Consider the following 15,849-nt stretch of genomic DNA (forward strand, 5'->3'; position numbering starts at 1 on the left):
CCTGTTTACCTCTTCATGTTCCACTTGAGTCCTGTATTTGAAAGTCAAATTTTCTATTCAGCTCTGGTCTTTTCATCAGGAATGCTTTAAAGTCCTCTATTTCACTGAATGACCATTTTTTCCCCTGAAGGATTATACTCAGTTTTGCTGGGTAGGTGATTCTTGGTTGTAATCCTATCTCCTTTGCCCTCCAGAATATTATATTCCATGCCCTGCGGTCCTTTAATGTAGAAGCTGCTAAATCTTGTGTTATCCTGATTGTGTTTCCACAGTACTTGAACTGTTTCCTTCTGGCAGCTTGTAATATTTTCTCCTTGACCTGGGAACTCTGGAATTTGGCTATAATATTCCTAGGAGTTTTCCTTTGGGGATCTCTTTCAGGAGGAGATCTGTGGATTCTTTCAATTTCTATTTTGCCCTCTGGTTCTAATATATCAGGGCAGTTTTCCTTGATTTCTTGAAAGATGATGTCTAGGCTCTTTTTTTGATCATGGCTTTCAGATAGTCCAATAATTTTTAAATTCTCTCTCCTGGATCTATTTTCCAGGATTTTTTTCCAATGAGATATTTCCCATTGTTTTCTAATTTTTCATTCTTTTGGATTTGTTTTACTGTGTTGTGATTTCTCATAAAGTCACTATCTTCCAATTGCTCTATTCTAATTTTTAAGGAAGTATTTTCTTCAGTAATCTTTTGGACTTCCTTTTCCATTTGGCCAATTTTGCTTTTTAGGGCATTCTTCTCCTCATTGGCTTTTTGGACCTCTTTTGCCATTTGGGTTAGGCTATTTTTTAAGGTGTTATTTTCTTCAGTATTTTTTTGGGTCTCCTTTAGCAAGCTGTTGACTTGTTTTTCATGATTTTCTTGCATCACTCTCAGTTTTTCCTCTGCTTCCCTTACTTGCTTCTCAAGATCCCTTTTGAGTTCTTCCAAGGCCTGGGACTGATTCATATTTTTCTTGGAGGCTTTGGATGTAGGAGCTTTGACTTTGCTGTCTTCTTCTGGCTGCATATTTTGATCTTCTTTTTCACCAAAGTAAGACAATTTAGTCCGATTCTTTTTGAGCTGCTTGCTCATGATCCCGGCCAATTACTTGAGTTTTAAATTCTTTGTTAAGGTACAAATCTGCTTCTAATGTGGAGAATGTACTGTCCCAAGCTTGGGGGGTTTGTACAGCTGTTTTCAGAGGTACTTGTAGGGCCCTGTAAATTTTCAGTTCTTCCAAGGTGGTATGATAAGGGGCGAGGTGTTTACTCCTTTCCTGGCCTGTGACTACAAGTACTCCTTTCTGTCCTATAACTGTGAGAAGGGGTTCCTCTCCATAGCCACTACAAGCTCCACCATGCCAGGGCTCCTCCTCACCCCAGCACACCACCGCCCAGAACTGTGACCCAGATCCAAACACAGGTAAAGCAAGAGATTCCTGCCTCAGCACTGGCAAAGAGATCCCTGCAATTCCCCCTCAGTCCATGGGCTGGAAGCTTGGGAAGCAGCTACCCCCCCAGGACCACGCTCTTGGGGAATGGAGCTGAAACCCCACCTTCCTTTCTCAGCACCAACAGCAACAGACTTTTCCCACTGACCTTCTAAGTTGTCTTTGGCATTGGTGGATTGAGGAGTCTGGAAACCTCCACAGCTGCCTGAGATTCAATCCTCTGAGGCCTGCTCCAGGTTCGCTGGACCTGCGCACCCACACCCCGCTGTGCTGCGCTCCCAGCCTGGCACAATATACCTTTCTGATCAATCATCCAGGTTGGGCTGGAAATTTGTTTCACTCTGTCTTTTTGTGGGTTCTGCTGCTTCAGAATTTGTTTAGAGCCATTTTTTTATGAATATTTGGAGGGGTTTGGAGGAGCGCTCAAGCAAGTCGCTGCTTTCACTCTGCCATCTTGGCTCCGCCTCAACAATATTATTTAACATTGTATTAGGAATAAAAGCAATAGCGGTAAGAGAAGAAAAAGAAATAGAAGGAATCAGAATAAGGAATGAGGTAATAAAACTATTTATTTTTGGAGATGATCTGATGATATGCTTGGAAAATCCCAAAGATTCAACTAAAAAGTTAGTTGAAACAATTAATAATTTTAGCAAAGTAGCAGGATATAAAGTAAATCCACATAAATCATCAGTATTCCTATATATCACAAACAAAACTGCAAGAAGAGATAGTAAAAGATATGTCATTTAAAATAACTCTAGACAGTATAAAATACCTGAAAGTATACCTGCCAGGACAAATCCAGGAACTATATAAAGAAAATTACTTAAAAAAACCCCAACTTTTTATACAAATAAAATCAGATGTATATGATTGGAGAAATAGTAATTGTCCATGGATAGGCAGGGTCAATATAATAAAAATGACAATTTTGCCCAAACTAACTTATATATTCAATGCCATCCCAGTTAAATTACCAGAAAATTATTTTACTGAATTAGAAAAAATAATAACAAAATTCATTCAGAAGAACAAAAAGTCAAGAATATCAAAGGAAATAATGAATAAAATATAAAGGAAGGAGATTTAGCAGTGCCAGATCTTAAACTATATTATAAGATAGTAATTATCAAAACCATCTGGTACTGGCTAAGAAATAGAAAGGTAGATCAATGGAATAGAGTAGACATATAATCTACAGCAGCAAATAAACAAAATAACCTTGTATCTGACAATGTAAAGATTTAACATTTGGTTTTTGATATTTTTGATTTCCAAATTCTCTTCCTCCCTCCTTTCCCTTTCCACTTCATTGAAAAGGCAAACAATTTGATACAGGTTATACATGTGCAGTCATGAAAAACATATTTCCATTTTAGTCATTTTTTAAAAATTCATTTTGTTCTTAGATACATAAAGACAAAAAAAATGAACACTTCTATGTACACAGCACAACACAAAAAGAGGATTCACTATAAAACCATGAATTTACATTTCACACTGTTTAACTTTTAAAATTTTTTTTAAATTTTAGACTAAAGTACTAAAACTTAAATATATAATAAGAAAAGAAAAAGAAACATATTATAAACTTAAATATTAAAACTTAATATATAATAAGAAAGGAAAAAAGAAACATTATAAACTTAAATATTAAAACTTAAATATATAATAAGAAAGGAAAAAAACATTATAAACTTAAATATTAAAACTTAAATATATAATAAGAAAGGGAAAAAGAAACATTATAAACTTAAATATTAAAACTTAAATATATAATAAGAAAGAGAAAAAAACATCACACGTATAGCAGAACACAAGAGAGGATTCAAAATATATAGCAATAAATTTCCATTTCAAGAAAGCCCATATGTTAAATACTACTCATTGTGTTGAAAGCTGCTCATCTTTTCTTTGCTTTCTTGTAAGTTTTCTTTGGTTTTCTGCAGTACACTTTTGACTTTGTTCTTTTTTCTCCCTTCCTCCCCCCACCGCCAAAGGCTACAATTAAGCATGGATAAACAATCGTAGACATACAGTTTACATTTTACATACATAAAAAGTAAAGAGTCTGTTCTTATTAAGTCCCTTGTAATTGATCTTTGGTATGCCCCTTATGTTTCTCTTAGCTCTTGTATGTCAAATCTATTAAGTTAAGGTTGGTTTTTGTTACAAAGTCCTGAAAGTCTGACAATTCATTAAATGTCATTTTTTTTTCATTCAGAATTATGCTTAGCTTTGCTGGGCATGATATTTTTGGCTAGAGGCCCAGTTCTTTTGCTCTGTGATATATAGTATTTCAAGACCTGCGGTTACCACTGCTAAGTCCTGTGTGATTCTAATTGTGGCACCACCATATGTAAATTGTCTTTTTCTTGTTGCTTGTAACATTTTATCTTTGAGCTGGGGGTTTCGGAATTTGACTATAATATTCAGAAATGTCTTGGATCATTATATTGCTGAGAATAGCTAAGTCATTCACAGTTGATCACCATACAATATTGCTGTTACTGTATATAGTGTTCTCTTGGTTCTGTTCATTTCACTAGCAAAGGCACTTAGTGAAAGACATATATAGATATGGAATTAATTAAGTGCTCATTTTCCTTCAGGCACTGTACAAAGTGCCAGAGATACAAATATTAATACCAATAGCTAGCATTTACATAGTGCTTTAAGGCTGACAAAGAGCCTTGCAAATATTATCTCACTTTCTCTAACTCTAGGAGGTAGGTGCAATTATATCCCCATCTTACAGATGAGGAAAGTAAGGCTAACTGAGGCTAAGTGACTTGTCCAGGGTCACACACTATTATGTGTCTAAGGCAGAAGTTGAACTGGCTCCATGCCGATCTCAGTATTCATTGTGCCTTCAGGGAGCTTACATTTGAATAGCAGAAGACAACACACAAAGGCGAGCTGGAATGGGATAGGTGATATGCTCTGTAGCTAGCGTGGAGATGACCAGGAAATGGCATGGAGCCCTGGTGCTGGACAAGAAAAAGTGAAAACTCACTTATCAGAGATCAGGGTTGATGCGATGGAGTTCCGATAGGAGAGGGGAGGAATGAGGACATTGGAGAGAATGACATTGAAGAGGCCAGTAAAGAGAAGTAATGATATCTCTCCTCCTATAAACCTAAGGCAGAGTTTGCCAGCAATATACACCATCAAAAGGAAGCATGGACACATGTAGACCACACCTGTGGTCATCCGTGCCCAGGGCACAGGTCTGGAAAAATCAGTGCAAGCCTCTAAGACTTTAGGATGAACTATGTCTTTGTTGGTTGATACTGTTGGATTGCTTTTATCCGTGTTGCTCTCAGCTGATCTCCTGTGTCATGCAGACTCTGCCCAGCATAATTCCATGATCTTGTGTTTGCAGTTGGCAAGGCTCTCTGGAACATGAGGGTCTGTATAAATGACTTTTCTATGCTGTCAATCCATCAGTCAAAAATTGTACACCTGCCAGAAAACCACACACTTTGCTTTAAAAGGTCTCAAGTACACTGCTAAGGTGGCTTTTTAACTTCTGCATTTTTATAAGAAGTTGTACTTTGGGATCTGATGCTTCCATCTGCTCTCAAATCCTGACGCAAGCTGGAAATTCAGCTGAGCTGCTACCTCTTTCTCATAGGAGGATGATTGGGTTCTGCCACTATGGATCTTTTTAAAAATGTATCTATTTATTCGTTTCTTCATTCATTTATTTATTATTACCCAGAAAACTCTTACAACAGCACAGCTCTTTTAAAAGGCAAGAGAGCCTTCAGACACCTAATGATGATACCAGAGGAAAAAACCCTAGAGGATTTTTTCTCAATAACGTAAAATGCATCTGTTTTCTCCAGCCTTGGCTAGAATGGGCATTTCCCATTCAGAAGGAGATTTCTTGACCCCAGGGCCCTGAAACAGAACTGTTCTTTCTAACTCATTAGTTCAGACTTAATTATGTTTTCTTACTTTGATTTCCTGGTCACCAGGGGCAAGGTCTCTGTCACAGGGCTCTCTTACTTAGAATTAGGATTTCTTGGGCTTGCTGCTTAACTTCTGATTGCTCAACTGCACCTTATCTCTGTCTATTTAGAGAATACATTTCCAGAAAACTGTCTAGAATGGGTTAGGGCACCCTCAGTTTTTCAATCCCCAAATGGGTTAGAGGAGGAAAAGATATAGGAATAAAGCTAAGAACAAGAGGCAGGATCATGTTCTTCCCCCTACCCATACCTGACTGGCCTCATTCTTGCCTTTGCTGTAGATACATGGCTAGCAAGGAGCTGACTTACTCACAGGTGTCTTCCGTGTGTCTCTTGATCTGAATGGAAGCCATTTGGACAAGCTGTCAAGCCCTCCTCTAGTCTTCTCTCATTCTCGTGATACACTACTGCTTGTATGTTTCCTCTTGTGAGAATGTCTAGGGATGAGAAGAATGACTGTCCAAGAAGACTGATCGCATCCGTCATATGAACTTAGTCTACTGACCAGAATATCCAGGACTCAGAACCCATCTCCTCCTTCCCCTTTCCAAAAAGTAAAACCAATGCAATTCACTACCCAAGTCCCATCGCCCCAACACAGCCACAATCCCTCTTATCTTCAGGTTACCTTTAATTTTGCAAGGGGAACTCTTTACTTTACAAAGAAAACACCAAACTGCCACCAGGAGCACCAGGCTGCCCAGCAGGGACCACCAAATCCATGGATTTGTGTTAGACTTTCTAGTCACAGTGCCTAAAACAAGAAGTTAGGATCAATCAGAATCAACCTGTTGTGGGGAAAGGGTAAAGAGGATGGGGATGGGAGTAGGTGATAGAAGCAAGGATGGGGAGGAGGTGCAGGGATAGGAAGGAGCAGAGAATAGGAAAGAGGGAGTACTAGAGATTTTACTCCTTGTAGAATTTTTTTGGCATCTAGGTAAACAAGAACCAGGAAAATGGTGGTGGGGAGTATGGAAAGAAGAGGAATAAAGAGAGAAAAGGGCCTAGAACAGGGGTGGGGAACCTGCGGCCTTGAGGCCATATGTGGCCCTCTAGGTCCTCAAGTACAGCCCTTGACAGAATCCAAACTTCACAGAACAAATCCCTAGATGGTTGGAACAGAGAGCAGAGATACAAAGATGATCAGCTAAGCTATGAATAAGATATGACAATAGGCAGCATCTTAAGTATTTCTCTTCTAGAGTTCTCCCCTACCCAGGATTTACTAAGCTCCTTCAGTTCTTCAATTTCTCCCCAGAAAGCCTTCCTTCTCTCCCAATGCACACCAGTTCTCTTCCTCTAGTACACCTCCCTACCTCTTACATCTTGTCTCTCTCCTGTCAGTGTGGGTGCACCCAGAAGACAGGGATGGTGTTTCTACCTTACTACTTCAGGAGCACATTCACCCCTTAAGGAGGGTTCTTCAGGGCAATTCCCACAGGGAGGGCTAAGGAAGGACTGAGTGACTGACCAGCTCAACGACCTTCACATACTTCCCCAGGGAAGGTAAGTCTATAATTCAGTAAATCCTATTCATTCATTTGGGCTGCCTCTTAAGTTTCAGATCTTGGAACAGTCTTTCCAACCTCAGTCTTCTATCTTCTACCTTCCACTTATGTAAGGAAAAAGCAGCTCTATCCCTCCTTCCCTTTCTAAAAGGCAAAGTTGGAGGTGACACAGGTTTTGAAAAGGTTTGAAGATGGGAGAGTGGAAGGAAGTTTTTTAAAGTGTACAAGTGTGTGGTAGCAAGAAGGGTTCCAAATGGAGACAAGTGGCTCATTTACCAAAGACAGTTAAATTGAACTTTTCAATATATATCTCTCCTGAGACTGATATGATATGAGCTTCATAACTTCCACTGTCTTCAGGGGTCAGATTTGTGATCTTCAGAGATTCTCCATCAGGAACAGACAGCCTCCCCTTGTATTCCTTCTGGGGAATGATCCAGTGTGGACTGCTCTCCCCTGACCAGATGGTGAGTAGGCTCAGATTCTTAGATAGAAAATACCATTTAATCAACAGGGTCTCGTTTCCAATTTTTGAATCTGGACACAACAGAACATAATCTCCCTGAGTCCTGTTCAGAGAAGACATCTTCCCTGATATGATGCCAATACCTGTGAAAGGATAGAATAAGATTTATCAGAGAATAGGAAAAGTGGCCCTTTACTCACCTGAGACAGACAAGGGAATTAAAAATACAGGAAGGTCCTGAAAGAGGTTTACCTACATGTACTGCAGGCATCTGAGTCTCATGTGTCTTTCCCTCCAAACCTGACCCTTCTCCAGACTTCCTTCCTTCTCCTGAGGGCACCCACCACGATCTCAGCTTCCCAAGTGTGGAGTCTTGTATTCGACCATGACATTCCCTCTCCTACTTTTCATAGTCAATTGGTCACCAAGTTTTATCTCTTCTACCTCTATAGACCTGGGAAAGACTTTGATTTTAAAAGGCCAAAGTCACCCACGCATCCTGGGCCATCGCTAGTCATCCAAACCTTTGTCTTGCCACTGGACTCCAATGACCCTGGAGGAGAGAGGGAGGCTGGTGACTTTGTGCAGTTCTACCTCACTCAAATCCAATTCATGGTGCAAATCATGACATCACACTCATGACATCATCAGTCCTCTTTGAGAATGAAGGATGAACAACAATAACAACATATATAATCTATTCTTTCTATTGACATAGCCACCACCCTAGACCAGGTTCTCACCACCTCTTGCTTGGACTATTGTAATAGCCTCCAGATTCATCTCCCTATTTCTATTCTCTCTCTTCCCTGGTCTATCCTCCACATAGCGACCATCACCCTCCCTGTTCAAAAGCCTTCAGGGGTGTTTGTTGCCTTTAGAATGAAAATACAAATTCTGGAGCCTTTCTAGCTTTCATATGTTCTTTCCTTTTATGCTTTCTTCATTCCAGACAAACTTGACTATTAGACATTCCTTGTCTGCATTTCTCAACTTCTGCATTTTCCATTTCCATATCTTCACCTACGGCTAGAGAGCATACTTTGCTTGCCTGCATCTATCTGAATCCTCACTTTCAAGTTTCAGCTCATGTGGTAGCCACTACTGTATATTAGAAAGTGGGCAGTTGCCGCCCGAGAGTTTCTCTTCCTTTATCTCCGGTCCCCCATGGCCTCGCAGGACTGTGACCCGGCCGCTGCCAGTGCCGCCACCGCCCATAAGGGTCCGTGGGCAAGAGTTTACAGCAGGAATTGATGACCCTAATGATGTCTGGAGACAAAGGAATCTCTGCCTTCTAAGAGTTAGACAATCTCTTCCAGTCGGTTGGGACCATCCATGGGCCAGCTGGTACAGTATATGAAGACCTAGGGTACAAGCTCTCCTAGGAATTCCCCAGTGGCTACCCATACAATGCTCCCACTGTGAAATTTGTCACACCTTGTTACCATCCTAATGTGGTCACCCAAGGCGATATCTGTTTGGACATTCTCAAAGACAAGTGGTCAGCTCTGTATGATATCAGGACCATCCTACTATCTATCCAGAGCCTGCTGGGAGAACCCAACATTGACAACCCATTGAACACACATGCTGCTGAATTTTGGACAAATCCCACAGCCTTTAAAAAGTACCTGCTGGAAACCTACATGAAGCAGGTGACTAGCCAAGAGCCCTGACCCTGGCTGCCCAGCCGACCTTCCTACATCTTGTGTATATGTGTATGTGTGGGCGTCTATCTTTTTCCCTTCCTCATAACCTGTCTTCTCCTCTTTTCCGTACAGGACTCTGTTTCATAGACTGTTTTCCTTTCCTTTTTTCCCCCCGTAAACTTTTGTCCAGCCCTCAACGTTAATGTATAAATAAATAAAGTTTTGTTGTTTTTTTTAAAAAAGAAAAAAAAAGAAAGTGGATTGGAATTGGCATCAGAGCCTCACTTTGGTTCTAGGAAATTAGGGCAAAGATACTGGAGTGGTTTGCCATTTCCTTGTCCAGTGGATTAAGACAAACAGAAGTTTAAGTGACTTACCCAGGGTCACATAGCTAGTAAGTATCTGAGGCCAGACTTGAACTCAGGCCTACCTGACTCCCCAGGCCCAGTGACCTGTCCACTGAGCCATCTAGTTGCCTCAATATAACACAAACTGTATCAGATACTAACTAAAATTCACATCCTGCTAATATGTGCTGGATCAGCAGAAGCCAAATAGGTGCTGCTGTCAGGGTTCTGGTCCTATGTTATGCATTACAGCAGGAATTGATGACCCTAATGATGTCTGGAGACAAAGGAATCTCTGCCTTCCAAGAGTTAGACAATCTCTTCAAGTGGATTGGGACCATCCATGGGGCAGCTGGTACAGCATATGAAGACCTAAGGTACAAGCTCTCCTTGGAATTCCCCAGTGGCTACCCATATAATGCTCCACAGCTTCAGACTAACAAAACATCAAAAAGGTGCTAATAACTTTGTGATGATTTAGATATGTTAATGAAGAAACTCCAAGATGACACAGATAGGAGTAAATCTGTCTCCCCCCAAAAAACCTATAAAAATGAGACAGGGTGGGGGGTGTGGCTATGCTCAGGAACCTTACTCTCATCAGAATTGGCATACATACTCAGCTGGATATAGAAATCTATCTTACCCTACAGGGAAGTAGGAGGGGAAGGGGATAAGAAAAGGGAGGGAGCTGATAGAAAGGAGAGTGCATTGGGGGAGGTGGTAGTTGGAAACAAAACACTTTTGAGAATTGACAGGGTGAAAGGAGAGAGAGTAGGATAAATGGCAGGGTGGAAATAGGATGGAGTGAAAAAAATTTTACAGTGTTTCTTTGATAAAGGCCTCATTTCTCAAATATACAGAGAACTGAGTCAAATTTATAAAAATATGAGCCATTCTTCAGTTGATAAATGGTCAAAAGATATGAACAATTTTCACAAAGTAATCAAAGCTATCTAGAGTCATGTGAAAAAATGCTCTGAATCACTATTGATCAGAGAAATGCAAATTTTTAAAAATTCTGAAGTACCACCTCATATCTATCAGATTGGCTAATATGACAGAAAAGGAAAATGGCAAATGTTGGAAGGGATGTGGGAAAATTGAGATACTAATGCACTGTTGGTGGAGTTGTGAACTGATTCAACCATTATGTAGAGCAATTTGGAACACTGCTCAAAGAGCCATAAAATCAGGAGCTTCGATGCTACTCCTGCCTCCCCGACTGCTAGGACGCTAGGACGAGCAGCTGGAACAGTCTAAAAACCAGATGGACTGGTATTGCAATCCCTCCTCTATCTCCCATTTCCTGCCAGCCCCTCGACTTCATTCTTACCAACCCTCTCCACCTCAGTTCCTGTTATCAAATCGTCTTCCAAGTCAAGGCACAAAGCCTACTTTACCTCATTTCTCAAATGTATAGGGAACTGAGTGAAATTTATAAAAATAAGAACTATTCCCTACTTGACAAATGGTCAAAGGATTTGAAAAGACAGTTTTCAGAAGAAGAAATCAAAGCTATCTATAGTCACATATATATGTATATATGTATACATATACATATATATTTTTCCTAAATCACTATTGATTATAGAAAGGCAAATTTAAACAACTCTGAGGTGCCACCTCACACCTATCAGAAATGACAAATGTTAGAGGAGAGGAGGGAAAATAGGTACACTAATGAACTGTTGGTGGAATTGTGAACTTTTCCAGCCATTCTGGAGGACAATTTGCAGCTAGGCCCAAAGGGCTATAAAACTGTGCATACTCTTTGACCCAGCAATACCACTACTATGTTTGTATCCCAAAGAGATCAAAGAAAAAGGAAAAAGACATGTACAAAATAATTAAAGCAGTTCTTTTTGTAATGGCAAAGAACTGGACCTCAAGAGGATGCTCATCAATTGGGGTATGGCTGAAGAAGTTGTGGTATACGATTGTGACGGAGTACTGTTATGCTATGGGAAATGACAATGAGAAGGTGGTTTCAGAGGGAAAAAAGATGGCAAGACCTATATGAATTGATTCAAGTAAAGTGAGAAGAATCAGGAGATCACTGTGCTCAGTAGTAACAGCAATGTTGTAATGATAATCAACTGTGAAAGACTTGGCTATTCTGAGCAATACAATGATCAAAGACAATTTGAAAGGACTCATGATGAAGAAATGGTATCCACCTCCAGAGACAGAATTGATGAATTTTAAGTGCAAGAAGTACAATTTTCTAACTTTATTTTTCATGCTTTTTTTGGCAATATGGTTAATATAGAAATATGTTTTGCTTAATTCCGTATGTATAATTAATATCATATAACCTGCCTTCTCATCAGATGGTGGAGGGTATGGGAGGGAGGAAGAGGATCTGGAACTCAAAATTTAAAAATAAAAGAATGTTAAAAAAAAAAGTAAATATATTAAAAGATGAAGGAAAAAAAAGCCTGCTTTAAAGGTGCATCTCTTCAGTGTGGCTGATGAGCTAGGTTAAAAGGAGGCAGGATGTGAAGGCACAGCTGTGCTATCCCAGCCCAGCCTCTCCCCTACAAGAGGGGCCAAAAAAGGGCATAAGACTTGTATTTGCGAAATCTAAACTAAGAAGTTGGAAGCAAAAAGCGTCTGTCAAGCATCGTAGAGGACATGGGGGCCGCGGCCGCTCGCGCCGATCCTCCTCGATAGAGGAGGTCCTCAGCCCTTGGGCGCCGGGATGTCACCTGGGAGGAGCGGGAGGCTGCCCAGCAGTACCTGCCTATACAGCAGTACCTGTATCTTCCGCGCGCGCTCCCACTTTCTCCTTTTTCCTGAGCAGTCCTCACTATTTCCAAGTTTCTCTCCCCACCCCCTACCCACAATCGCCATCTTTTCAAGCTCCAGCTAACGGGTGCCATTACTCACCTGTAAGCTGGATGAGAGCACACAGCAGAACACACGGCGGGCGGGACTGTGCCAGGGTCCATCTCAGATTCCTGGAATCAGACATAGCTCTTACCGAGGAGCATTGGGAAACGCCCGAGGGAAGATTGTCGGGCTTTTCTGAAATGCCGAGCAGAGCCTGTCAGCGCTAGTGTGAGTATTCATCCGGATGCATCCGGCTCTGGGCCTGCACGTGACTCAGCTCTATACTTCTGCTTCCTGCACTGGTTCATAAACCATAGATTTTAAACACAAATTTATAAACATGAAAAGTTGCATAAAAAGATCCCCCACTCACTCAGTCAAATTCCATTGTGATTGGTGAGTGCCAACTCACCTAGGCCCCCGTACTTGCTTTGAATCCCACCTGGGAAAGCAGAAGGAAACAAGCATTTATTAAGTGCCTACTGCATGCCAGTTGCTTTATAATAAGCCTGAAATTTAGCTGCTCATTATTATCCCCATTTTACAGTTTAGAAAACTGAGGCTGGCATAGGTTAAATGACTTGCCCAGGATCACACAGCTAGTGTCTAAAGCAGGATTTGAACTTGGGTCTCCTTCACTCAAAACCAACAGTTCTGTCTGATGCCTATAGCAATTGGTAGAGGGAGAAAGGAAGGAGAGGGGAGAGAGGAGCATTACTAGTGTGACTACTGGGTAGATGGTAAAATGCAGGGTAGGTCCTGCTTTCTGCAGGCTTGAATATGAAGCATGCTATGGAACTGACTAGATAAAGTGGGTTAGGTGAGTTTGCTCTCACTCATCTACCTGCCAATCTAGACAGTTCAGGCCCAAGGGTGAGTTCCAAAACTTATCAGATTACGGAGTCAGGGTGGGAGGCCAGGGGGAGGGTGCTAGAGGAAAGTGAGGAACACAGTCTCTTGAGAGAAGAGGCAGGAGGCAGTTGGATGGGGAGGGAGGAAGAGAGAGAGCCCACTGTCAAGGCAGGTATCAGAATACCCCTGCTTCCTGCACTGGTTCATAAACCATAGATTTTAAACACAAATTTATAAACATAAAAAGTTGCATAAAAAGATCCCCCACTCACTCAGTCAAATTCCATTGTGATTGGTGAGTGCCAACTCACCTAGGCCCCCGTACTTGCTTTGAATCCCACCTGGGTGGGACCATACAAGTCTTTCCAGGCTTTTCTGAAGTCAACCTGTTCATCATTTCTAATAGCACCATAGTATTCCATTACATTCATATACCACAACTTGCTCAGCCGTTCCCCAATTGATGGGCATCCTCTCAATTTCCAATTCTTTGCCACCACAAAAAGAGCTGCTATGAATTATTTTTGCACATGTGGCTGACCAAGTTCTAAGCACCCTATGTTATGTCCCTGTGGAATGGATTGTTCTTATCCACCCATTCCACTGGGGGAAGTCTTCACATGCTTTGGGTAGACATCCCCCTAACTCACCGTAAGTGTTTGAGGCCTATTGGTTACCTTCAACCTAGTTTAGCCTGTCTGCTAAGACGATTTTACTGGGGTGTGGCCACTGTGCATGCTACAGCTTCTTGAAGCCACAGGTAAGAGTTGGCTGAAAGATGGATGAGCAGCCTTGAAAAGGGCTCAGCAAGTCCTCACAGCGGAGGTGCTAGACCACCATGAACATCCCATACACCCCTACAAGATACATACAGAGTAGATATGAGGATGACTTGGAATGGGGAGAGACTTGATGCAAGGAGAAAAAGTGGAAGGCAATATAGTCACAGTGAAAAGGGGTGAGAACCTGAATTAAGGTGGTGACTAAGTGAACAGAGAGACAAAAGGATGCTATTAGCAGGAGACATGGAGGGGAAAAAATGACAAGACTTGACAACAGATTGGATATGTGGGGTTACTGAGGAATAGTGGAAGATGGCATCAAAGGTGTAGACCTAGGTGATTAGATTGGATGTTAGTGCCATAGACAATGATTGGGAAGAGAAATTTTACCAGTCCTTTAACCAACAATTCTGAAACAGTACTGCTCCTCTCTCTTCTGATTAGCCCCAGAAAGACTCATTTCAGAAGCAATCAGGGTGACAACTGCATTAGGGTAAGGGATCCTAGAATGATTCAGGCAAAAGCAATACTCTCTTTCTCTGTTCTGACCACATGAGGATGCTGATCAGTCCAAGAAAAAAAGAACCCTTCATTTATTGAAAGTACCTTTGATCGGCTGGAAAGGAGAATTCTCAAAGAAAGTGGTCACCACAAAAAGAGGATGTCCGGCAACTGAGGAATGGTAGAATAAGCTGTGATATATGAGTGTGATGGAATACCACTGGGCTCTAAGAAATGAGGAAATAAATTATTTTAAAGACATAGAAAGATTTAAACGAACCAATGCAGAGTAAAGTAAACAGAAAGAGAGGAATAATGTATACTATAGCTTCAATATTTACAAAAATTAACAATTTTGAGAACTTTTATAAAATGATTAAGAGTGAAAGGAACAGAAACAGGACAACAGTTTATATAACATCAAGACCATAAAAACATAGCCTGCTGGTTGCTCAGCCTGTCAAAAGTCTTTCCCCCTACCAGTCCCTCCACCACTCAGTCATCAAAGTGGTTTTCTCAAAGCAACAAGCAGTATGACCATGTCTCCTGTGGCCCCCAACTCCAGGGATTCCCACTGAAAGTTCAAAGCCATTCTTAACCTGCTGGACCTCCCCACCCCTGACACACACACACACATACACACACACACACACACACACACACACGTACTCCTTTTCCAATCTTACACTTTACATGCCATTCCACTCCCAGTGACACTGGCCTTATATCTATTCCTCAAACCAGGCATTGAATTTCCAGGGCTGTTCCCCAGGCATAAAGTGTTCAGCCTCCTAACCTGAGCCTCCTACCTTCTCTGGCTTCCCTCAAGTCCCTTCTAAAACCCTATCTTCTAGAGGAAGCCTGGCTGAATCTCTCTTCATTCTAGTGCCCTCCCTGTCAAGTATGTCCTCTTTAGCCTATCCCTAGCTCCTCAGTCTCCAGTTATTTAGAGCCTGTCCTTTGCCACATTAGACTGAGAGTTTCTTGTGGGCAGGGACCATGTTTTCCTTTTATTGTATCTCCAGCGCTTAGCACAGTGCCTGACACATAGTAGGTGCTTAATAAATATTTAAATATTACCTAGTTTGCAAAGTAAAAGTAAGAATCAAATGTGATAGTGTAGATACAGTGCTTTGTCAGCTTTTAAAGTTTTGATCTTTGTAATTGCTCCCTTCTCTTTCCTCCTCTCCCATTCCCTTCCACACCCGCCTCCCCCATGGCAGCCAGTGCTGATGGCCACAGTGGATAGTGGGTAGGACACTGGACTTAGTTTCAGAAACCATGAGTTTAAGTCCCAATTTGACAATCACTTCTGGTGTGATTTTGGGCAAGTCATTTCCCTTCCCTGTCCCTTAGTTTACTCAGATGTAAAATGAAGGGGTTTGACTAGATGGGAACTACTTATTCTTTTTCATATAATGAATTCCTTTGACACTCAACTGAAGCCTAGGGACCCCTACTCAGAATACTGTTTTGTTGCTTATATTTCTCAAG

At 41.3% G+C, this 15,849-nt stretch overlaps 1 protein-coding gene and 1 pseudogene across 4 annotated transcripts; one reads left to right on the top strand and one right to left on the bottom strand.

Annotated features, from left to right (window-relative positions):
• Positions 1–4,808: 4,808 nt before the first annotated feature.
• On the bottom strand, positions 4,809–12,469 carry LOC110205507 (SLAM family member 6-like). 4 transcript variants are annotated; one of them, XM_078156278.1, is made up of 6 exons: positions 12,278–12,469; positions 7,642–7,942; positions 7,200–7,532; positions 6,044–6,169; positions 5,729–5,852; positions 4,809–4,903 (listed from the first exon to the last, which is right to left on the bottom strand). In XM_078156278.1, the coding sequence occupies exons 2-6, from the start codon at positions 7,658–7,660 to the stop codon at positions 4,885–4,887; spliced, it is 621 nt and encodes a 206-aa protein (XP_078012404.1). In that variant the 5' UTR covers positions 7,661–7,942; positions 12,278–12,469; the 3' UTR covers positions 4,809–4,884. The 4 variants fall into 4 exon arrangements, 3 of the variants coding, with proteins under 3 accessions (XP_078012404.1, XP_020837779.1, XP_020837781.1); XM_020982120.2 differs by lacking the exon at positions 7,642–7,942; XM_020982122.2 differs by lacking the exon at positions 7,642–7,942 and having other exon boundaries at positions 5,725–5,852.
• On the top strand, positions 8,557–9,078 carry LOC110205508 (ubiquitin-conjugating enzyme E2 C pseudogene; annotated as a pseudogene).
• Positions 12,470–15,849: the final 3,380 nt, after the last annotated feature.

Source organism: Phascolarctos cinereus, unplaced genomic scaffold, assembly GCF_003287225.1.
Source record: "Phascolarctos cinereus isolate Bilbo 61053 unplaced genomic scaffold, phaCin_HiC Scaffold_5;HRSCAF=322, whole genome shotgun sequence".
NCBI classification, from domain to species: Eukaryota; Metazoa; Chordata; class Mammalia; order Diprotodontia; family Phascolarctidae; genus Phascolarctos; species Phascolarctos cinereus.